Source organism: Pseudophryne corroboree, chromosome 6, assembly GCF_028390025.1.
Source record: "Pseudophryne corroboree isolate aPseCor3 chromosome 6, aPseCor3.hap2, whole genome shotgun sequence".
In the NCBI taxonomy this organism is placed as follows: Eukaryota; Metazoa; Chordata; class Amphibia; order Anura; family Myobatrachidae; genus Pseudophryne; species Pseudophryne corroboree.
This window is the reverse complement of record NC_086449.1, coordinates 751,481,226-751,506,068: the sequence shown is the minus strand read 5'-3', so window position 1 is coordinate 751,506,068 and position 24,843 is coordinate 751,481,226. Positions and strand designations below refer to the sequence as shown.

Genomic DNA, 24,843 nt, shown 5'->3' with positions numbered 1-24,843 from the left:
AAATTAGACCAGCAGTCAGATAGTGCAGCTTTTGACAGCCCAGATATTGATAATCTCATCAGGCCAGTGCGTCAGTCTCTGAAGTTTACAGAGACTAAGGAGCCTCTGACATATAATAAAGTCGTATTTACTAAACGACAGATATCTCCAATGGGGTTCTTATTTAGGAATATCTTACTAAGATGTTAGTAGAAACGCGAAACAACCGAATAACCGGTTCTATACCTCACAGATTTAAGTCTAGTTACCCGTTTCCACAGTCAGTGACATCTACATTGGAGAATCCGCCATTAGGTGGATTCGTTTGTGTCAAACCTTATAAAGACCCTTCAGCCGTAAGATAGAAGGGCATTTGGGTCACTAAGGCGCTAATTGTATGGATAACAGAACACGTTATACTTAGCGCTAATCAAATCTCAGAAGCTGCTGAGTATCTATGTACAGCTTCTGCTGCCGGCTGTCAGCTCACTTCTCGCTTTTCATCGTCGCTAGTTACAGCACGACAAGCACTCTGGCTGCGTTCTTGCCAAGCGGAGTCAGAGGTCAAAAGAATACGGTGGCCAGAAGTTGTTTGGTCCTAAATTGGACAAATTAATTTCTCAGGCCACGGGGGGGGGGGGGGGCTTGTCTAGTTTCCTGCCATTGCCTCCTCCGGTACCGAGACGGAAATACTCTGGCCCGGCGTTCAAATACTTTAGACTTCAGTCCTTTCAAGGCTGTAGTAGAGAAACAGCCACGCCTAGTAACGTCAGGGCGCTAAGGTCACCAACAAGCCAGTGGCTTAACGGGTTCCCAGGCCACCTCGAATATCCAATTGTGGGAGCACGCCTTCAGACGTTACATTTGCCGGGGTTCCAGACATCCACTGATGGATGGATCCGCAATTTAGTGTTAAAACAAAGCTGTCTCCCGCCACTGCACTTTTTCAAGATAGGACTGCATCTGTCGGACGACAAGAAGGCGGTTCGGCAAATTGCCATTCAGTCTCTGCTGGATTCAGCAGTTTTAATTCCAGGCCTTGTACAACAACAAGGTCAGGGTTATTATTCCAGTCTGTTTGTGGTACCGAAGCCGGATGGCTCCGTCAGGCCAATATTGAACTTAAAGGGTCTCAATCAGTAAGTCACTTACTATAGATTTAAGATGGAATCTCTGCGGTCAGTAATTGCAGATTTAGAGCCACAAGAATACATGATTGCGCTAGATCTGAAGGATGCGTACTTACACATTCCGATTTGGTCACCTCATCAGAGGTTCTTGCGTTTGGCAATACGCCACAACCATTACCAGTTTCAGGCTCTACCGTTTGGCCTCTAGTCAGCGCCACGGGTATTCACCAAAATGATGTCTGTGATAATAGCTCATCTCAGATCCCTGGGAGTGACAATTGTTCCGTACTTAGACGATCTGCTCATAAAAGCTCCGTCTCAACAGATGCTCCTCCAACATGCGCTGCTGACGTACAATGTACTGGTTCACCACGGTTGGATTGTCAACTTCAAGAAATTACATCTAATTCCGTCTCAACGACTTCAATTCCTAGGTATGATTCTCGATACGGTAAATCAAAGAATTTACCTACCACAACAGAAAGTACAGATTATTCGCCATCTGGTACAATTAGTGTTCAAGCCACGCACAGTCTCGGTACATTTTGTGTATTCGCCTCTTAGAAACAATGGTGGCGGCTTTCGAAGCGCTTCAGTTCGGAAGATTTCACTCACGTCCATTTCAACTGGATGTGCTCGCACAGTGGTAGGCCTCGCATCTGCAGATTCACCACAGGGTGAGGTTGTCGCCAAGGGCAAGGGTGTCTCTACTCTGGTGGCTCAAGGTACACAATTTAACCGCAGGCGGCGGCTGGAATTGGATAATTCTAACGACAGACGCGAGTCTCAGAGGTTGGTGAGCTGTAGTTCAAAATTGTCAACTCCAGGGTCTCTGGGCGGATCACGAACGATTGCTGTCTATAAATGTCCTGGAACTCCGCGCAATTTACAATGCGCTACAACAAGCAGTACAATTGCTTCGGTCTCAGACTGTCCAGGTGCAGTCAGACAACGCGACGGCAGTCGCATACATTAACAAGCAATGAGCAACAAGAAGCCGCATGGCAATGCGGGAAGTAGCTCGAATCCTCAATTGGGCAGAATACCACCAGGTGATATTGTCGGCAGTGTTCATTCCGGGAGTGGACAACTGGGAGGCAAATTATCTCAGCCGTCTGGATTTTCATCCAGGAGAATGGCCATTAAATCCAGAAGTGTTTCACATGTTGGTTCAGCGGTGGGGTTACCCTCAAGTGGACCTGATGGCGTCTCGCCACAATCACCAAACGCTCCAGTATGTGTCCAGAACGAGAGATCCAAAGGCAGTGGCGGTGGATGCTCTCACAATCGCTTGGCCGTACAGCCTAGTGTATCTGTTTCCACCGTTTCCGCTGCTCCCTCTGGTGCTAAAACGGATCAAAAGAGTCTGTCACAGTCATACTAGTGGCACCTCATTGGCCTCGGAGAGCTTGGTTCTCGGATCTCCACGGACTACTCGCAGACTATCCTTGGCCGCTCCCACTACGCCCGGACTTGTTACAACAGGGTCCGTTCCTTAACCCCGATTTAGCGCGGCTGCGTTTGAAGGGGTGGCTGTTGAGACCGCCCTCTTAAGAAGAGAGGGCATTCCAGAATCGGTTATACCAACCATGTTACGGGCTAGGAAGCCGGTTACGGCAGCTCATTATTACAGAATTTGGCGTGCCTATATAGGTTGGTGTGAAACTCGGAAGTTTCCGACATCATCTTTCAAGTTATCCCGTCTTTTGTTATTTCTACAGACGGGTTTAGATGGAGGACTGCGTTTATCTACACTAAAGGTGCAGGTATCTGCTTTGTCAATTTACTTTCAAAGAAGATTGGCTCTATTGCCGTCTATACACACCTTTCTGCAAGGTGTCCTCAGAGTACAGCCTCCATTCATTCCACCTACAGCGCCATGGGACTTGAATCTGGTTTTAGATTTCTTAGTCTTACAGCAAGTGGATATAAAGTTTCTCACTTGGAAAACAATTTTTCTTTTAGCCTTAGCTTCGGCAAGGCGTGTTTCAAATTTGGGTGCCTTGTCATGCAAGCCACTGTATTTGGTGTTTCATGATGACAGAGCGGAACTTCGGACGAATCCCGCTTTCTTACCAAAGGTAGTGTCATCTTTTCACATCAATCAACCAATAGTAATTCCTGTGTTAACAGAACATTCTGGAACTCTGGATGTGGTACGCGCTTTACGCGTTTATGTATCCCGAACGTCTACAGTTCGTAAGACGGATACGTTGTTTGTTCTCTATGATGCTGCCAAGATAGGTTGGCCATCTTCTAAGCAGACCTTCTCCATATGGATAAAACTGACTATACGTCAGGCTTACCTTCATGCTAGGTTACAGCCGCCTACATCAGTAACAGCTCATTCCACATGTTCTGTGGGAGCTTCATGGGCATCTGGTCGTGGAGCTTCTACGACGCAGCTTTGCCGTGCGGCTACATGGTCATCAGTGCACACGTTTGTGCGCTGTTACAAGTTTAATACGTTTGCGGCATCAGCATCTAGCTTTAGCCGCATAGTGTTACAGGTGTCAAACAGCTCTCCCGCCCACAAGGGAAACTTTGGTACGTCCCAAGAGTACTCCAGTGACCCCTAGTGGATGAAAAAGAAAATAGGATTTTGGTACTTACCTGTTAAATCCTTTTCTTTGAATCCATAGGGGGCACTGGACGCCCACCCAAAGCAGTTTTACCTGGTTTGTTGTAAGCTCGGGGGATCTTATGGTAACACACTTTCACCGACTGGTTCAAATTATAAAGTTCTATCGGTTATGGTGTCAACTGTTTAGTTGGCAGTAACGTTATGTGTCAACTTTATTGTTGTCCGTTATGTTATATGTGATTCTCCATTGTCAACCTCTCTATAGCTCCTGTTCGGCTCAGTAAAAAACACTGTGGTACTCTGGGATATGGAGGGGTGGAGAGTTCTAAATTTAAATATTCAGTGCCCTGTTTCCTGCGGAAGCCGTCCATATCCCAAGAGTACTCCAGTGCCCCCTATGGATTCAAAGAAAAGGATTTACCTGGTAAGTACCAAAATCCTATTTTTTTATAAAGAAATTAAAATTAATGTAACTTTCCCTCCTTCTCACGAGCTAAATACTCTATTTGAGGGAGTTTGGGCAAGCCCTGAAAAGAAATTTCAGATTCCCAAAAGGATTCAGGTTGCTTATCCTTTCCCGGCAGAGGACAGGAAAAGATGGGAGTCACCCCCTGTTTTAGACAGTGCCATGTCGAGGTTAACTAAAAAGGTGATTCTCCCTGCACCTGGGACGGCTTCACTAAAAGAGCCGGCAGACTGCAAGTTGGAGATTACGTTAAAATCTATTTATGTGGCCAATGGTACGCTACTCAGGCCCACCATTGCTTGCGCGTGGCTGAGTAGGGCTATCGAAAAATGGTCAGATAACTTGTCATCTGAAATTGACACGAGATAGAGACGAGATACTCCTAACATTAGGTCATATCAAAGATGCTGCTACATACATGCTAGAAGCCTTGAAAGATATTGGGCTCTTGGGTTCAAAAGCCGCTACCATGGCAGTCTCGGCTCGGAGGGCGTTGTGGATTCTACAGTGGAATGCTGATGCAGATTTCAAAAGAAATATGGAGGCTCTCCCGTATAAAGCTGAGGCCTTGTTTGGAAAGGGGCTGGATGCGTTAGTCTCTGCGGCTACCACAGGTAAGTCGACATTCTTGCCTTATGCTCCTGCACCGGCGAAAAAGACACATCACTCTCACATGCAGTCCTTCGGCCCAACAAATACAAAAAGGCCAAAGGCTCCCCTTCTTTGCAGGGAGACGGAGGGGAAGAGGAAAGAAATCCACAGCATCTCCAGGATAGCATGATGCTGGGGCTCCCTCGCAGGAGTCCCCTCGGGTGGATCTGAAACTTTTCAGTCAGATCTGGCTGCAATCTGGCCTGGACCCATGGGTCTTACAAATAGTGTCCCAGAGATACAAATTGGAGTTTCAAGACGTTCCCACATGCCGATTTTTCATATCGACCTTGCCAGCTTCTTTTCCAGACAGAGAAGTAGTAACAGCTGCAATTGAAAAATTTATGTCAGGATCAAGTCATTGTCCTGGTACCCTTGTCACAGCAAGGAGAAGGTTTTTATTCAAGCCTCTTCATAGTTCCGAAGCCGGACGGCTCGGTCAGACCGATTTTAAACCTAAAAAATCTGAATCTCTACCTGAAAAGGTTCAAGTTCAAGATGGAATCTCTGAGGGCAGCGATTTCCAGTCTGGAGGAAGGGGACTTCATGGTGTCAGAAGACATAAAGGATGCTTACTTAAATGTTCCCATTTATCCTCCTCATCAAGCATATCTAAGATTCGCAGTACAGGATTGCCATTACAAGTTCCAGACGTTGCCGTTCGGACTCTCCACGGCACCGAGGGTATTCACCAAGGTGATGGCAGAAATGATGCTCCTCCTTCGACAACAAGAAGTCAATATAATTCCTTACCTGGACGATCTCCTGATAAAAGCGAGATCCAGGGAACGGTTGGTGCAGAACATTGCTCTCTCCCTGTCAGTACTCAAACAACACGGTTGGATCATGAATTTTCCAAAGTCGCAGTTGTAACCGACAACAAGATTGTCCTTTCTGGGGATGATACTAGAAACAGAAATCCAGAGGGTATTTCTTCCAGTAGAAAAGGCTCTGGAAATCCAGAGAATGGTCAAACAAATTTTGAAACAAACAAGCGTGTCGATCCATCAATGCATTCGGTTGTTGGGAAAGATGGTAGCGGCCTACGAGGCCGTACAGTTTGGCCGATTCCATGCCAGAGTATTCCAGTGGGACCTGTTTGACAAGTGGTCTGGATCCCACCTACACATGCACCGGTTGATAATCCTGTCCTCCAAAGCCAGGATTTCGCTCCTACACAGTTCTCACCTATTAGAAGGACGCAGGTTCAGGATTCAGGACTGGGTCCTAGTAACCACGGATGCAAGTCTCCGAGGCTGGGGAGCAGTCACACAGGGGGAAAGCTTCCAAGGAAAATGGTCAAGTCAGGAAACCTGCCTTCACATAAACATGCTGGAATTGAGAGCCATTTACAACGGCCTCCTACAAGCGGTACATCTCCTTCGAGATCAACCCATGCAGTTCCAGTCGGACAATTTAACAGCAGTCGCGTATATAAATCGTCAAGGCGGAACGAAAAGCAGAGCGGCAATGGCAGAGGTGACAGAGATCCTCCTCTGGGCAGAAAGACATTCAAGAGCTCTGTCAGCAATTTTCATTCCGGGAGTGGACAACTGGGAAGCAGACTTCCTCAGCAGACACTACCTCCACCCGGGAGAGTGGGGACTTCATCAAGAAGTCTTCGCAAAGGTGACAAGTGTTTGGGGAGTTCCTCAAGTAGACATGATGGCATCTTGTCTCAACAAGAAGCTTCAGAGATATTATTCCAAGTCGAGAGACCCTCAAGCAATAGCAGTGGATGCACTGGTGACCCAGTGCGTGTTTCGGTCGGTATATGTCTTCCCTCCACTTCCACTGATTCCAAAAGTTCTCAAACTCATAAGAAAAACAAGGGTTCGAGCAATCCTCATTGCCCCAGACTGGCCACAGAGGGCTTGGTAACCACTTCTTCAGGAGTTGCTCATAGAAGATCCTCTGCCTCTTCCTCCTCGCGAGCACCTGCTGCAGCAGTGGGCGTGCATGTATCAGGACTTACCGCGGCTATGTTTGACGGCATGGCTGTTGAACACCGGATCCTAGCCCGGAAGGGTATTCCTAAAGAAGTCCTCACTCTTATTCAGACCAGGAAAGGAGTAACATCTAAACATTACCACCGTATTTGGAGAAAATGTGTCTTTGTGTGAATCCAAGAAGGCTCCTACGGAAGAGTTTCAGTTGGGAAGTTTTCTCCATTTTCTACAGGTATGTGTGGAGGCGGGCCTCAGATTGGGTTCAATCAAGGTCCAGATTTCGGCCTTATCGGTTTTCTTTCAAAAACAATTGGCCTCCCTTCCAGAAGTTCAGACGTTAGTGAAAGGGGTGCTGCACATCCAACCTCCATTTTGTGCCCCCGGTGGCACCATGGGACCTTATTGTGGTGTTGCAGTTCCTTCAATCGAGTTGGTTTGAACCTCCTACAGGAGATAGAATTGAAGTTTCTCACTTGGAAAGTGGTGATGCTTTTAGCCGTGGCATCCGCAAGGCGGGTATCTGAGTTGGGGGCCTTATCTCACAAGAGCCCTTACCTGATCTTCCATGAAGATAGGGCGGAATTGAGAACTCGACAACAATTTCTTCCAAAGGTGGTTTCGTCTTTCCATATAAATCAACCTATTGTGGTGCCAGTGGCTGCTGACACTTTCATTTAGTCAAAGTCTCTAGATGTGGTTAGAGCTTTGGAAATTTATGTCGCAAGAACAGCTCGGATAAGGAAAACAGAAGCTCTGTTTGTCCTGTATGCTCCCTACAAGATTGGGTGTCCTGCTTCTAAGCAGACTATTGCGCGCTGGATCAGAGGGACGATTCATCACGCTCATTCCACGGCAGGATTGCTGATACCGAAGTCGGTCAATGCCCATTCTACTGGAAAGGTGGGCTCATCCTGGGCGGCTGCCCGGGGGGTCTCGGCATTACAACTTTGCCGAGCAGCTACTTGGTCAGGGTCAAACACGTTTGCTAAATTTTACAAGTTTGACACTTTGGCCGATGAGGACCTAAAGTTTGGTCAATCGGTGCTGCAGGGTCATCCGCACTCTCCCGCCCATACTGGAGCTTTGGTATAACCCCATGGTACTGAAGTGGACCCCAGCATCCTCTAGGACGTATGAGAAAACAGGATTTTAATACCTATCGGTAAATCCTTTTCTCCTAGTCCGTAGAGGATGCTGGGCGCCCAACCCAGTGCATACTTTTCCTGTAGTTGTTAGTTTGTAGTTACACAAGTATTGTGTTGCGATTGTTTTCAGCATGTTGCTGCAATTGTTCATGCCCGTTGGCGTGTGTTATGTTGAATGCCATGTTGTGCGGCATGGTTGAGGTGTGAACTGGTATGACTCTCACCGTTAAATTAAAAGTAAATCCTTTCCTCAATGTCCGTCTCCCTGGGCACAGTTCCTATACTGAGGTCTGGAGGAGGGGCATAGAGGGAGGAGCCAGTTCACACCCTTGAAAAGTCTTAAAGTGCCCATGGCTCCTGTGGAACCATTTATACCCCATGGTACTGAAGTGGACCCAGCATCCTCTACGGATTAGGAGATAAGGATTTACCGGTAGGTATTAAAATCCTGTTTTTGGGCTCTCTGACCACCATCTACTCTCCTCCACACCTCTCCATGCCCAAATCCACCAGATGCAATCTGGAGTTTCTTGACCCTGCTGTCTTATCCTCTCTAGATACTATCCCCTCTCCCCTACATTCATGTACTTCCCCAACCAGTCGGCCTCCTTCTACAACCACACCCACACCTCTGCTCTTGACTCTGCTGCACCATCTCCTCCATCCCTCTCCGCTGTTCCAAATCACAAACCTGGTGCTACAAACTGACCAGGTTCCTACAAAAATGGTCACGCAAAGCCGAGCTCCTCTAAAGGAAATCTCACTCTGGTGGGCTTTCTCGACTTCAAGTTCATCGTCTTTTCCTATAGCTTTGCCCTCTCCCTTGCTAAGCAGTCCTTTTTCCAGTCGCTCATCTCCTCTGTCTTCCAATCCCCGCCACCTCTTTTATGCTTTCAGCACCCTCCTTCGCCCACTCCTCGTATCGCATTGCCACTGACTTTGTCTCTCTCTTCTTTTACCAAATTAATGCAATCCATCACAAAATCTCCTCCCGTGTACCCTCTTTAACCTCTTAACAGGGATGAAGATATGGATGGCGAGTGGGAGGCACCACAGGTGGCAAACGCCATATGCGAGTCTGCACCTGGCTGTGGAGTCTGGCAGCGCTCAACCATTGACAACCCTAACTATAAAGGAAAATGGAAGGCACCAATGATTGATAACCCCAGTTACCAGGTTTGAGCTTTTAAGGTTTAATTAGTTACGCTGATGCTAATACATTTTTTTCTACTTTTTTACATTTGAATCTTTTTGATGATGAAATAAAAAAAATTCACATTATCATCCTATTTTACCATTATTTCAAAGTGTACCAGGCACTACAAGCTTCTGGGTACTCTCAATGTCAATCTCTTGACATCTTGTGTGCCATATAAGAATCCTCATTCAGTTGCTGGCTGATTAATGTAGAGCTTGCAGCTTAAGTGGCAATTATTCTCTAATCTCATTTCTCAGAACATTACGGGAAGCTGCAAAGTAACTTGAGCGACACTAATGAATGTTATCAATCTTCTTTTGCAGGGTGTCTGGAAGCCAAGGAAGATCCCAAATCCAGATTTCTTTGAGGATCTGGAACCATTCAGGATGACTCCATTCTATGCCTTGGGTTTGGAGCTGTGGTCTATGACTTCTGACATCTTCTTTGACAATTTCATTGTGTGCTCAGACAGAGCTGTGGCTGAGGATTGGGCAAATGCTGGCTGGGGGCTGAAGAAAGCAGCTGATGGAGCTGCTGAGGTAAGTAGGCTTTCCCACAAGGGTCTGATAATGTAACAGTCTCTCTACCCAAGTATAGACATAGTGTAGTTTTCAACCACATTTGTTTTTCCTTTTGACCGGCCAACAATAATTTGATTCCAAGAACTGTTTTTGGTTCTTTTCAGTTTTATTTTAGGAAAATGTGAAATTGTGCTTAGCACTATACGGATTCCAAATATTTAAACACTTCTGTGGCAGACTGAAACGTCCTGCTCCAGATCTATGGTGGCCTATAGCAAAAGTTCGTTTTTTATTAAGTCCTAAAAAAAAAAAATCCTAAGGAAAGTGCTTATAGTTTCTAAGAAGTTTTTATACAACGCTTGAACATACTCTTGCAGCATCAGATTTATGTATAAGTCTGCTCTATTACAGCGTTGGGTATGCGTGACTGCCGGTCACCATACCGACACTGGTATCCCGGCCAGAGAATGCCGGAAGGGCGAGCGCAACAAGCCCCTTGCGGGCTCGCCACAGGTTTTATTCCCACTCTATGGGTGTTGTGGACACTCACGAGTGGGAATAGTTCCTGTTGGTTGGCATGCCAACCAGCGGGATTGTGAGCGTGCGGGATTCAGGGACCTGTATTGTCAAATAACTGTATCCCCTATTACATTAACAGCGCATAATAGAAGTGCAAGAATCGTCTCCTAGAGAGATTGCTTGGACCTTACTATAGCTGAAAACTAGTCCTGGTCTTGATGTATTTGTGTACATCAAACACCGGTGCTAATATTTCCCAAAGTCTTACCACATTTTGTTTTACCTTTATCTTTTACTGGTCAGTACATGATTAAGTTACATGTGACTTGCGCACATAAGCGCAGTTATGGTAGCTAATCACATCTCCATAGGCTGCAAGCAGAAATCAGCGAGAGATGCATCCCACTAAGATCCGGTGGCTGCTTATTGAATTGGACCCGGAGTGTGTTTAGGAGGTTACTAGAAGTGCGTCACATTAGAGGAACGATTTCTGTGTAATCTATAGTATAATCTGTAGTGCTAGAATGATCCCTTCTATTCCATGTTGTATGTTATCTGACCATATCCTTTATTTCCAGCCCAGTGTGGTCGGTCAGATGATGGCTGCAGCTGAGGAAAGGCCCTGGCTTTGGGTAGTCTACATTCTGACTGTGGCCTTGCCAGTGTTTCTCATCATTCTGTTCTGCTGCTCAGGCAAAGTAAGTGCAGGACCGTAAGAGAGCGCTTTGTAACCATTGCATTTTATTCATCCTGCCAGTAGCCAGCATTCACCGCTTTGGTTTTCTCCTTCATCAACTAGGGGACACTGGAGTACTCTCTACAAGGGGTATAGAGTGTGGGCTAACCGGAAACTGGCACTTTGAGAATTTAGAAGTGTTTTGATAGATGTAGATATAAATTAGTTTTGACTAAGATCGCATACAGCTTTTGCTTCTACAGTGGCCATCATACAAGGTGCAACTCTATGTATCGGTTATCTGATCCTCTGCCCATATATTTTAGAAGTTCAATGTTGTGGCGCCAAAAACAGGTTTTGCACACAGCAACCTCAGAGCATAACCTCTCGAAGGGCCAGTAGTTTGCCCCTATAGTTCCAGTGCCCCCCATTTGGATGAATGAGAAGACAAGATTGTATTTGCATTCAATCCACTTCTCTGAATCTGTTGGCAAACACTGGACACCCAACCTTTAGTTCTCTCTTTTAGGTTCAAGTTGATTGTTGAGGGAAGACATTCTCTTCCTCTCTTGTTCATCTCTCTTCCTGCTGTTCTATGGGGCTTTGTTAGTAAACTACAAATTCACAGTAAACTGTGGTGGAGGTTAGATACTCCTGCTCTTAAAAGTGCACACACTCAATCCTCTATAAACATGGTTTCAGTGTTCGCAATGGATTCAAATAAAGTTATTTAACTTGAATAGACGAATACCGTTCTTTCCATAGATGTCAATCCTCCTCCCCCCTCTGCCAAGGGCCATGGTTCCAATGTGTGATATTCTTGCGGTTCTTGAGGCCAGCCCTGATTTTGGATAATGTTCGTTTCTCAAGTACTTGACAAAGTGGAAAACCTAAACTAAAGCCACCACTCACTGCAAAGTCTCCCTTTTTAGTACTTCTGATAGCTACATTAAGTGGTTGGTTTTATTCAAAATTGTCCTGGGTGTCAACCTGTCAAGTAATTCGTTATCCAAGGACACTCTACAGTGGGAGGTTAAAAAAAAAATATTTTTTTTTTTTTTTTTTTTGTCTTTCTTTTATGTGGCGAGATTGTCCACCTGTTTTAGCGAAGTAATCTGTTCAGAAGCTAGATTACGAGCGCATTTTATTCGGGATTCCGTTAGCAAAATTCCAGTCATACATTTAGCACTTAAAATACACTGTAGAAACAGTATATGCAATGTTGCTGTGGGATTGTGAGAGTCCTCTGTATGCTGGTAAGAGCTACTAAAGGCTTTCTACAGCTGGGGAAAAACACCTGGAAGTGCTTGCGTGACGCCAACTTTGTTTCTTTTTCATCCACTAGGGGTCACTGGAGTACTCTTGGGATATGGACGGTTTCCGTAGGAACAGGGCACTGAATATTTAAATTTAGAACACTCCACCCCTCCATATCCCCGAGTACCTCAGTGTTTTTTCTGTGCTCGAAGTAGCAACAGGTCATTGTGGCTGGGTCCACGATTCTTTTGAATAATTTTTGTTTTAAGCTTTTTCTTTTTTCATACACATCCCTTTCCCCCTTCCAAAAGTCAGGGATAGTGCAAGCTGCTAATAGCAGCAGTGGCGTGTCGGTCCTCACTGAATGAGCTCCCTCACAGCCACACAGATCTCCTGCACAGGCTGGCCGGCGCTTGCAGAGAAGCCCCGTCGGAGCCTCATCACAAGCAGCAGGAGTCAAGGTATGTGAACGGGGCGGTCAGCTGCCGCCCCGCTGTGTGGGGACATTGTTACTGACGCCGGGATCCCTCTGCAGACGCCCGCCGCCGGCTCCGGCCGCCGCCGCTGCTCCGGGCCCCACCGCTGCTCACAGTGCTTCAAGACGCGCTCCCCGCTCTCAGTCCCTGCGCGTCCCGCTACCCGGCTCCCGCTGGCGGCCCCACACGCTGCGCTGCCCGCCCGCTCTGCTTCCGAAACGGAGCATGCAGGGGGGAGGGGGGGCCTTACAGCACGGTGATTATGTAACAGCAGGGTTATTTACACAGAGGAGGCAATACAGCGGCATCAGAGGGTAAACCTGCAGCAACAGCAGTATGCTAGGCTGCAGGGTGATTTACACAGAATTTCATATAAATGGCACTTTAACCTGCACTGTGATTTATATGTGTGAGCATGGCAGCCATTGTTAACCATGCTTCCTGTTTCTTCCTGCTGTGATTCCAGAACGTTCCAGTACTACATCTCTACTCCACCGGAGGCGCAGGGGTGTTAGTGGGAATTTGGGATCACATTTCATAGTACTGGCCACGTGTACTGCACTTGGCCAGATAGATAGATAGATAGATAGATATATATAGATATATATAGATATATATAGATATATATAGATATATATATATATATATATATATATATATATATGAGAGAGAGACACCTTAGTACTATTTTACTGAGTCGTGCAAGTGTCTGTTTTGGTGTATTGTATTGTCTGTCGCCATAATGAGTAAGGCACCAGCAAAAACTAAAAAGCATAATTGCAAAGTCTGTGGCAGTGTGTTACCGGATGGATCTACCACATGTACAGTATGTTTTGTGGATCCGGTTCCGAATAAAAATTCTGCTCCGGTTTTAAAGCCAATTTCCTCCCCGGACCCTCCTTGGGAAATGCTAGCCAATGTACTGGCTGGGTTGCAATCAGAATTGACCGCCGCTCGACAGGAGCGGGAAACGGCAAGATCTGAGTCTAGGGTGAGACCGCCAGAACTACCGGAGGTGTCTCAGCCTTGCGAAAGGTCCAAATCCATTTTGGGTAGACAGGATAAATTTCATATGTCTTATGATTTACCAGTTTCTGCTATGTTGCATTCTGACGATTCCATGCCAGACCTCACAGCACAAGATGAGGGTGAGGAGGGCGAAGTGGAGTCGGATAGTGAGGATTTTAACAGCTCAGGTATTAATAATCTCATCAGAGCGGTGCGTCAGTCTCTGAAGTTTACAGAAACTGAGGAGCCTCTCACAAATGATCAGGTCGTATTTACTAAACGACAAAGAACTCCAATAAGTTTTCCTGTGTCGGAGTCTCTTAATAAGATGTTAGTAGAAACACGACAGACTCCAGATAAACGGTTTTCTATACCTCGCAGATTTAAGTCTAGTTACCCGTTTCCAGACTCGGTGACATGTACATGGGAGAATCCACCAATAGTTGATTCGTCAGTGTCGAAGCTTACAAAGAAATTAACCATACCAGTGCCAGCGGCTACTACGCTTAAAGACCCTTCAGATCGCAAAATAGAAACTATGCTAAAGTCCATGTATGTAGCAGCAGGAGTGCTGCTGAGACCTGGCTTGGTTGGTATCTGGGTCACTAAGGCGCTCATAGTATGGATAACAGAACTTAAGTCTGCCCTACATGACGATCACCTTATACTTCTTGCTGATCAAATGTGTGAGGCTGCGGAGTATCTCTGTACAGCTTCTACTGACGTCTGTCAGCTCACTTCTCGTATTTCATCGCCGCTAGTTACGGCACGACGAGCACTCTGGCTGCGTTCTTGACAAGCGGAGGCAGAGGTCAAACGAGGTATAGAGGCGTTACCTTACGATGGCAAGAAGTTGTTTGGTCCTGAATTGGACACATGGATTTCTGAGGCTACGGGAGGAACGTCTGTTTTCTTACCGTTGCCTCCACCGGTACCAAGAAGGAGGTACTCTGGACCTTCGTTCAAATCCTTTAGACCTCAGTCCTTTCGAGGACGTGGCAGAGGAACAGCCACGCCTGGTAGACGTGGACGTGGTTTCCAACACCAACACAAGTCGTCAGGACGCTAAGGTTACCGACAAGCCAGTGGCATGACGGGCTACCAGCCCATCTCGGTTCTCCGATTGTGGGAGCACGCCTTCAGACGTTCCAGTTGGCGTGGTTCCAGACATCGGCGGATGGGTGGATCCGCAATTTAGTGTTAAAAGGTTACAAAATAGAGTTCGATTGTCTTCCGCCACTGCGGTTTTTCAAGACAGGATTGCCTCTGTCGGACGACAAGAGGGCGGTTCTGCAAATTGCCATTCAGTCCCTACTGGATTCAGCAGTTTTGATTCCGGTCCCTGTACACCAACAGGGTCAGGGTTATTATTCCAGTCTGTTTGTGGTACCGAAGCCAGATGGCTCAGTCAGACCAATATTGAACTTAAAGGGTCTCAATCGGTACGTAACTTACTACAGATTCAAAATGGAATCTCTGCGCTCAGTGATTGCAAGTTTAGAGCCAGAGGAGTTCATGATTGCGCTAGATCTCAAGGATGCGTACTTATACATTCCGATTTGGCAGCCTCATCAGAGGTTCTTGCGGTTTGCAATACGCCAGAACCATTACCAGTTTCAGGCTCTACCGTTTGGTCTATCGTCAGCGCCTCGGGTATTCACCAAAGTGATGTCTGTGATGATAGCTCATCTCAGATCCCTGGGAGTGACAATAGTTCCGTATTTAGACGATCTGCTCATCAAAGCCCCGTCTCAACAGATACTTCTCCAACATGCGCTGCTGACGTACAATGTACTAGTTCACCACGGTTGGATTGTCAACTTCAAGAAATCACATCTAATTCCGTCTCAACGCCTTCAATTCCTACGTATGATTTTCGATACGGTCAATCAAAGAATTTACCTACCACAACAGAAAGTACAGATTATTCGCCATCTGGTACAATTAGTGCTCAAGCCATGCACAGTCTCGGTACATTTGTGCATTCGCCTCTTGGGCACAATGGTGGCGGCTTTCGAAGCGCTTCAGTTCGGAAGATTTCACTCGCGTCCATTTCAACTGGATGTGCTCGCACAGTGGTCGGGCTCGCATCTGCAGATTCACCACAGGGTGAGGTTGTCGGCAAGGGTGTCTCTGCTCTGGTGGCTCAAGGAACACAATTTAACCGCAGGGAAACGGTTCGGCGGCTGGAATTGGATCATTCTAACGACGGACGCCAGTCTCAGAGGTTGGGGAGCTGTAGTTCAAAATTGTCAGCTCCAGGGTCTCTGGGCGGATCACGAAAGATTGCTGTCTATAAATATCCTGGAACTCCGCGCAATTTACAATGCGCTACGACAAGCAGTGCACATGCTTCGGTCTCACACTGTCCAGGTGCAGTCAGACAATGCGACGGCAGTCGCATACATCAACAAACAAGGAGGAACGAGAAGCCGCATGGCAATGCGGGAGGTAGCTCGAATCCTAAATTGGGCGGAATACCACCAGGTGATATGGTCAGCAGTGTTCATTCCGGGAGTGGACAACTGGGAGGCGGATTATCTCAGCCGTCGGGATTTTCATCCAGGAGAATGGGCATTAAATCCAGAAGTGTTTCACATGTTGGTTCAGCGGTGGGGTTATCCTCAGGTGGACCTGATGGCGTCTCGACACAATCACCAAACGCTCCAGTATGTGTCCAGAACGAGAGATCCAAAGGCAGTGGCGGTGGATGCTCTCACCGTCGCGTGGCCGTACAGCCTCGTGTATCTGTTTCCACCGTTTCCGCTGCTCCCTCTGGTGCTAAAACGGATCAAAAGAGAGTCTGTCACAGTCATACTAGTGGCGTTTCATTGGCCTCGGAGAGCTTGGTTCTCGGATCTCCGCAGACTATCCTTGGCCGCTCCCACTACGTCCAGATCTGTTACAACAGGGTCCGTTCCTTTACCCCGATTTAGCGCGGATGCGTTTGACGGGGTGGCTGTTGAGACCGCCCTCTTAAGAAGAGAGGGCATTCCAGAATCGGTTATACCAACCATGTTACGAGCTAGGAAGCCGGTTACGGCAGCTCATTATTACAGAATTTGGCGTGCCTATATAGGTTGGTGTGAAGCTCGGAAGTTTCCGACATCATCTTTCAAGTTATCCCGTCTTTTGTTATTTCTACAGACGGGTTTAGATGGAGGACTGCGTTTATCTACACTAAAGGTGCAGGTATCTGCTTTGTCAATTTACTTTCAAAGAAGATTTGCTCTATTGCCGTCTATACACAGTTTTCTGCAAGGTGTCCTCAGAGTTCAGCCTCCATTCATTCCACCTACAGCGCCATGGGACTTGAATCTGGTTTTAGATTTCTTACAGTCTTCATATTTTGAACCTTTACAGCAAGTGGATATAAAGTTTCTCACTTGGAAAACAATTTTTCTTCTAGCCTTAGCTTCGGCAAGGCGTGTTTCAGATTTGGGTGCCTTGTCATGCAAGCCACCGTATTTGGTGTTTCATGATGACAGAGCGGAACTTCGGACGAATCCCGTTTTTTTACCAAAGGTAGTGTCATCTTTTCACATCAATCAACCAATAGTAGTTCCTGTGTTGACATCACATTCGGGAACTCTGGATGTGGTATGCGCTTTACGCGTTTATGTATCCCGAACGTCTACAGTTCGTAAGACGGATACGTTTGTTCTCTATGATGCTGCCAAGCTGCGTTGGCCAGCGTCTAAGCAGACCTTATCCAGATGGATAAAACTGACCATACGTCAGGCTTACCTTCATGCTAGGTTACAGCCGCCTACATCCGTAACGGCTCATTCCACACGTTCTGTGGGAACTTCATGGGCAGCTGGTCGTGGAGCTTCTACGATGCAGCTTTGCCGTGCGGCTACATGGTCTTCAGTGCACACGTTTGTGCGCTTTTACAAGTTTGATACGTTTGCGGCATCAGCATCTAGCTTTGGCCGCCTAGTGTTACAGGTGCCAAACAGCTCTCCCGCCCACGGGGGAAGCTTTGGTACGTCCCAAGAGTACTCCAGTGGCCCCTAGTGGATGAAAAAGAAAATAGGATTTTGGTACTTACCAGGTAAATCCTTTTCTTTGAATCCATAGGGGGCACTGGACGCCCACCCAGAGCAGTTTTACCTGGTTTGTGGTAAGTTCAGAGGATCTTATGGTAACACATTCTCACCGACTGGTTCAAATTCTCAAGTGCTGGTTATGGTGTCAACTGTTTAGTTGTCAGTAACGTTATGTGTCAACTTCGTTGTTGTCCGTTATGTTATATGTAATACTCCATTGTCAACCTCTCTATAGTTCCTGTTCGGCTCAGTAAAAAACAGAGGTACTCGGGGATATGGAGGGGTGGAGTGTTCTAAATTTAAATATTCAGTGCCCTGTTCCTACGGAAACCGTCCATATCCCAAGAGTACTCCAGTGCCCCCTATGGATTCAAAGAAAAGGATTTACCTGGTAAGTACCAAAATCCTATTTTTTTTTTCATAGCTGTTTTTAATCTGTCTATTCGGCTGTACATACTCCTATGTGAGTTGGTCAGTCATATGTTCTCCAGTCCAAGTGGTTTTAAACTATTTCCCTCCCACCCCCGCCTTTCCCCCTCACAGCACAATCTTGCCCTGGACTCCACAAGTCCAGAGGTACTATAATTGCAGCATATAGCACCACTGCACATTATAGGGACTTCGGCATAAAATCCATTTGGGCACGGATGTATAATATATTGTGGCCATTTTGGCTGTATATTCTAGATCTTGTTTGAACATAAGTATAACATGCAAAGAGTGAGTTATTCAGGTCTCCAAAAATTTACAGCACTTATATGTGCATTAAAGTGAAAAGACTTGATGTAACTGATGTGTATAACGAACGGCTGTTTGTATTGGAACTTACAGAAGCAGCCCGCAGACTCCAGCTACAAAAAGACTGATGCCCCGCAGCCTGATGTAAAGGAGGAGGAAAAGGAGGCAGACAAGGAAGCAGAGGAGGAGGACGAGGAGGAGAATGCAGAGGAGGAGCCTGCTGAGGAGGAGCCTGAAAAAGAGGGTGAGGACTAGTCTGGTGGCAAACAATGTTAAAATTGGAATGCTGGTCACACTTTATAGTGCATTTTTAAAAGTCACCTCTGTTTACTATAAAGATTATATCGGTAAATTGGGTCTGTAGGATTTAATTTGCAACTAGGTGTTTTTTGCATTTGTAGTAACCTATCCTAGATATTGCTGTATCTAGCCCTTACCTCTTCTGTAGCAACTAGCGGGCCCTGTTCTATTGGATTTTATGGGTGACATTTTAGTATGTCAATACAGAGACTTTAGTTCTTTTGAATATCTGGTCTTCAGAAACACTCATGTTGGTTCCTGATTGGATGAGCCTTGTTGCATTTGATCAGTTGCCACCTCCCATTACAAGACCAGTAGTTTTCAGCGTACCCTGGAAGTGGTCCTGATACAAGTAAGCTTTGTGGGGAGATACATGCATCATTTGGCTTAATGGTAAATATCAGGTATTAGTAACATTCTCCAGCGCGGAGGTCTTTATTACAGTAACTGGCTGATTATCTGGTTTAACATAAATGTGAGCGATGCTGTCTTTGCAGAAGTATGTGAACGCACATGTTCTATCATGGCTAACGTAATGTGAATGTGCAAATTTGCATGTTGCGCCAGGAGAGTTATGGGTTCCATGCCTGGGTTGATACAGTCCACTTGTATGATGAGGCAGAAGGAACTGACATCTTACATCTCTGACCTGGTAAAAGTTTGTTTTATACTTGTTTTCAGTAAGTCGCTGATTCTGTCTTGCAGCATTTGGAGATGGTAAAGGAGATGCTGGGGATGGAAGCCAGGAAGATGATGAAGAGGAGGAGGAGGAGGGAAATAAATCTCAGGTAAGCGGTGATTTGGTGCTTTTGTAAATTCTAATGCGCATATAAAGGTAAAGAGGTCTTGCTTCACTCAGACTACAACCACTTAGAATGTGTAACATTTTTCTCTATCGTCCTAGTGGATGCTGGGGTTCCTGAAAGGACCATGGGGAATAGCGGCTCCGCAGGAGACAGGGCACAAAAAGTAAAGCTTTAGGATCAGGTGGTGTGCACTGGCTCCTCCCCCTATGACCCTCCTCCAAGCCTCAGTTAGATTTTTGTGCCCGGCCGAGAAGGGTGCAATCTAGGTGGCTCTCCTAAAGAGCTGCTTAGAAAAGTTTAGCTTAGGTTTTTTATTTTACAGTGAGTCCTGCTGGCAACAGGATCACTGCAACGAGGGACTTAGGGGAGAAGAAGTGAACTCACCTGCGTGCAGGATGGATTGGCTTCTTGGCTACTGGACATTAGCTCCAGAGGGACGATCACAGGTACAGCCTGGATGGTCACCGGAGCCTCGCCGCCGGCCCCCTTGCAGATGCTGAAACGAGAAGAGGTCCAGAATCGGCGGCAGAAGACTCCTCAGTCTTCTTAAGGTAGCGCACAGCACTGCAGCTGTGCGCCATTTTCCTCTCAGCACACTTCACACGGCAGTCACTGAGGGTGCAGGGCGCTGGGAGGGGGGCGCCCTGGGAGGCAAATGAAAACCTTTTTTGGCTAAAAATACCTCACATATAGCCTCCGGGGGCTATATGGAGATATTTAACCCCTGCCAGAATCCGTTAAGAGCGGGAGACGAGGCCGCCGAAAAAGGGGCGGGGCCTATCTCCTCAGCACACAGCGCCATTTTCCCTCACAGAAAGGCTGGAGGGAAGGCTCCCAGGCTCTCCCCTGCACTGCACTACAGAAACAGGGTTAAAACAGAGAGGGGGGGCACTAATTTGGCGTTCGAAATATATAAAAAAGATGCTATAAGGGAAAACACTTATATAAGGTTGTCCCTATATAATTATAGCGTTTTTGGTGTGTGCTGGCAAACTCTCCCTCTGTCTCTCCAAAGGGCTAGTAGGTCCTGTCCTCTATCAGAGCATTCCCTGTGTGTGTGCTGTGTGTCGGTACGTGTGTGTCGACATGTATGAGGACGATGTTGGTGAGGAGGCGGAGCAATTGCCTGTAATGGTGATGTCACTCTCTAGGGAGTCGACACCGGAATGGATGGCTTATTTAGGGAATTACGTGATAAGGTCAACACGCGCCAAGGTCGGTTGACGACATGAGACGGCCGACAAACAATTAGTACCGGTCCAGACGTCTCAAAAACACCGTCAGGGGTTTTAAAACGCCCGTTTACTTTAGTCGGTCGACACAGGCACAGACAGGGACACTGAATCCAGTGTCGACGGTGAATAAACAAACGTATTCCTTATTAGGGCCACACGTTAAGGGCAATGAAGGAGGTGTTACATATTTCTGATACTACAAGTACCACAAAAGAGGGTATTATGTGGGATGTGAAAAAACTACCGTAGTTTTTCCTGAATCAGATAAATTAAATGAAACCCTTTCCCGCCAGAAGTTAGGGCGCGTTGGGAAACACCCCTTAGGGTGGATAAGGCGCTCACACGCTTATCAGAACAAGTGGCGGTACCGTCTATAGATAGGGCCGTCCTCAAGGAGCCAGCTGACAGGAGGCTGGAAAAATATCATAAAAAGTATATACACACATACTGGTGTTATACTGCGACCAGCGATCGCCTCAGCCTGGATGTGCAGAGCTGGGGTGGCTTGGTCGGATTCCCTGACTAAAAATATTGATACCCTTGACAGGGACAGTATTTTATTGACTATAGAGCATTTAAAGGATGTATTTCTATATATGCGAGATGCACAGAGGGATATTTGGCACAAAGGTGTATTGCCGTATAAAAGAAGAGGAGTTATTTGGGGTCGGTCCATCGGACCTGGTGGCCACGGCAACTGATGGAAAATCCACAGTTTTTACCCTAAGTCACATCTCTGCAGAAAATGACACCGTCTTTTCAGCTTCAGTCCTTTCGTCCCTATAAGAGTCATATCTGCCCAGGGATAGAGGAAAGGGAAGAAGACTGCAGCAGGCAGCCCATTCCCAGGAACAGAAGCGTTCCACCGCTTCTGACAAGCTCTCAGCGTGACGCTGAGACCGTACAGGACCCCTGGATCCTACAAGTAGTATCCCAGGGGTACAGTTTGGAATGTCGAGACGTTTCCCCTGCGCAGGCTCCTGAAGGCTGCTTTACCAAGGTCTCCCTCCGACAAGGAGGCAGTATGGGAAAAAATTCACGAGCTGTATTCCCAGCAGGTGATAATTAAATTACCCCTCCTACAACAAAAAAAGGGGTATTATTCCACACTATATTGTGGTACTGAAGCCAGAAGGCTAGGTGAGACCTATTCTAAATCTAAAAAAATTTGAACACTTACAAAGGTTCAAATCAAGATGGAGTCACTCAGAGCAGTGATAACGAACCGGGAAGAAGGGGACTATCTGGTGTCCCGAGACATCAGGGATGCTTACCTCCATGTCCCAAATTTGCCCTTATCACTAAGGGTACCTCAGGTTCGCGGTACAGAACTGTCACTATTAGTTTCAGACGCTGCCGTTTGGATTGTCTACGGCACCCCGGGTCTTTACCAAGGTAATGGCCGAAATGATGGTTCTTCTTCGAAGAAAAGGCGTCTTAATTATCCCTTACTTGGACGATCTCCTGATAAGGGCAAAGTCCAGGGAACAGTTGGAGGTCGGAGTAGCACTATCTCGGATACTGTTACAACAGCAGGGGTGGATTCTAAAGATTCCAAAATCACAGCTGATCCCGACAACAAGTCTCCTGTGCTTAGGGATGATTCTGGACACAGTCCAGAAAAAGGTGTTTCTCCCGGAAGAGAAAGCCAGGGAGTTATCCGAGCTAGTCAGGAACCTCCTAAAATCAGTGCATCATTGCACAAGGGCCATGGTAAAAAAATGGTGACTTCCTTCGAAGCAATTCCAGTCGGCAGATTTCATGCAAGAACTTTTCAGTGGGATCTGCTGGACAAATGGTCCGGATCGCATCTTCAGATGCATCAGCGGATAACCCTATATCCAAGGACAAGGGTGTCTCTCCTGTGGTGGTTACAGAGTGCTCATCTTCTAGAGGGCCGCAGATTCGGCATTCAGTTTTGGATGTTGGTGACCACGGAGGCCAGCCCGAGAGGCTGGGGAGCAGTCACACAAGGAAAAAATTTCCAGGGAGTGTGATCAAGTCTGGAGATTTTTCTCCACATAAATATAGCTAAGGGTAAATTTATAATGCTCTAAGCTTAGCAAGACCTCTGCTTCAAGGTCAGCCGGTATTGATCCAGTGTGATAAAACATCACGGCAGTCGCCCACGTAAATAGACAGGGCGGCACAAGAAGCAGGAGGGCAGTGGCAAAAACTGCAAGGACTTTTCGCTGGGCGGAAAATCATGTGATAGCACTGTCAGCAGTGTTTCATTCCGGGAATGGAAACTGGGAAGCAGACTTCCTCAGTAGGCACGACCTCCACCCGGCAGAGTGGGAACTTCATGGGGAAGTTTTCCACATAATTGTAAACCGTTGGGAATTACCAAAGGTGGACATGATGGCGTCCCGTCTGAACAAAAAAACGGGACAGGTATTGCGCCAGGTTAAGAGACCCTCAGGCAATAGCTGTGGACGTTCTGGTAACACCGTGGGTGTACCAGTCGGTGTATGTGTTCCATCCTCTGCTTTTCATACCTAAGGTACTGAGAATTATAAGACGTAGAGGAGTAAGAACTATACTCATGGCTCCGGATTGGCCAAGAAGGACTTGGTACCCGGAACTTCAAGAGATGCTCACAGAGGACTTATGGCCTCTGCCGCTAAGAAGGGACTTGTTTCAGCAAGTACCATGTCTGTTCCAAGACTTACCGCAGCTGCGTTTGACGGCATGGCGGTGGAACGCCGGATCCTAAGGGAAAAGGCATTCAGGAAGAGGTCATTCCTACCCTGGTCAAAGCCAGAAAGGAGGTGACCGCACAACATTATCACCACATGTGGCGAAAATATGTTGCGTGGTGTGAGGCCAGGAAGGCCCCACGAAGAAATTTCAACTCGGTCGATTCCTGCATTTCTTGCAAACAGGAGTGTCTATGGGCCTCAAATTGGGGTCCATTAAGGTTCAAATTTCGGCCCTGTCGATTTTTCTTCCAGAAAGAATTGGCTTCAGTTCCTGAAGTCCAGAAGTTTGTCAAGGGAGTATTGCATATACAACCCCCTTTTGTGCCTCCAGTGGCACTGTAGGATCTCAACGTAGTTCTGGGATTCCTCAAAACACATTGGTTTAAAACCAGTCAAATCTGTGGATTTGAAGCATCTCACATGAAAAGTGAACATGCTCTTGGACCTGGCCTGGACCAGGCGAGTGTCAAATTGGTGGTTTTTTTCTCAAAAAAGCCCATATCTGTTTGTCCATTCGGACAGGGCAGAGCTGCGGACTCGTCCCCAGTTCTCTCCCTAAGGTGGTGTCAGTGTTTCACCTGAACCAGCTTATTGTGGTGTCTTGCGCCTACTAGGGACTTGGAGGACTCCAAGTTGCTAGACGTGGTCAGGGCCCTGAAAATATAGGTTCCAGGACGGCTGGAGTCAGGAAAACTGACTTGCTGTTATCCTGTATGCACCCAACAAACTGGGTGCTCTTGCTTTTAAGCAGACTTTTGCTAGTTGGATGTGTAATACAATTCAGCTTGCACATTCTGTGGCAGGCCTGCCACAGCCAAAATATGTAAATGCCCATTCCACAAGGAAGGTGGGCTCATCTTGGGCGGCTGCCCGAGGGGTCTCGGCTTTACAACTTTGCCGAGCGGCTATTTAGTCAGGGGCAAACACGTTTGTAAAATCCTACAAATTTGATACCCTGGCTAAGGAGGACCTGGAGTTCTCTCATTCGGTGCTGCAGAGTCATCCGCACTCTCCCGCCCGTTTGGGAGCTTTGGTATAATCCCCATGGTCCTTTCAGGAACCCCAGCATCCACTAGGACGATAGAGAAAATAAGAATTTACTTACCGATAATTCTATTTCTCGGAGTCCGTAGTGGATGCTGGGCGCCCATCCCAAGTGCGGATTATCTGCATTACTTGTACATAGTTACAAAAATCGGGTTATTATTGTTGTGAGCCATCTTTTCAGAGGCTCCGCTGTTATCATACTGTTAACTGGGTTCAGATCACAGGTTGTACAGTGTGATTGGTGTGGCTGGTATGAGTCTTACCCGGGATTCATAAATCCTTCCTTATTGTGTACGCTCGTCCGGGCACGGTACCTAACTGAGGCTTGGAGGAGGGTCATAGGGGGAGGAGCCAGTGCACACCACCTGATCCTAAAGCTTTACTTTTTGTGCCCTGTCTCCTGC

General features: G+C 46.9%; 1 protein-coding gene across 1 annotated transcript in view; it reads left to right on the top strand.

Annotated features, from left to right (window-relative positions):
- CANX (calnexin) overlaps nucleotides 1-24,843 on the top strand; it is a 178,552-nt gene that overhangs the window by 116,186 nt on the left and 37,523 nt on the right. The window contains exons 10-14 of the mRNA XM_063928542.1: nucleotides 8,924-9,080; nucleotides 9,426-9,641; nucleotides 10,721-10,840; nucleotides 18,443-18,593; nucleotides 19,355-19,437. Of these exons, the coding sequence (XP_063784612.1) occupies nucleotides 8,924-9,080; nucleotides 9,426-9,641; nucleotides 10,721-10,840; nucleotides 18,443-18,593; nucleotides 19,355-19,437 (727 nt within the window). The remainder of the gene's footprint in view (nucleotides 1-8,923; nucleotides 9,081-9,425; nucleotides 9,642-10,720; nucleotides 10,841-18,442; nucleotides 18,594-19,354; nucleotides 19,438-24,843) is intronic.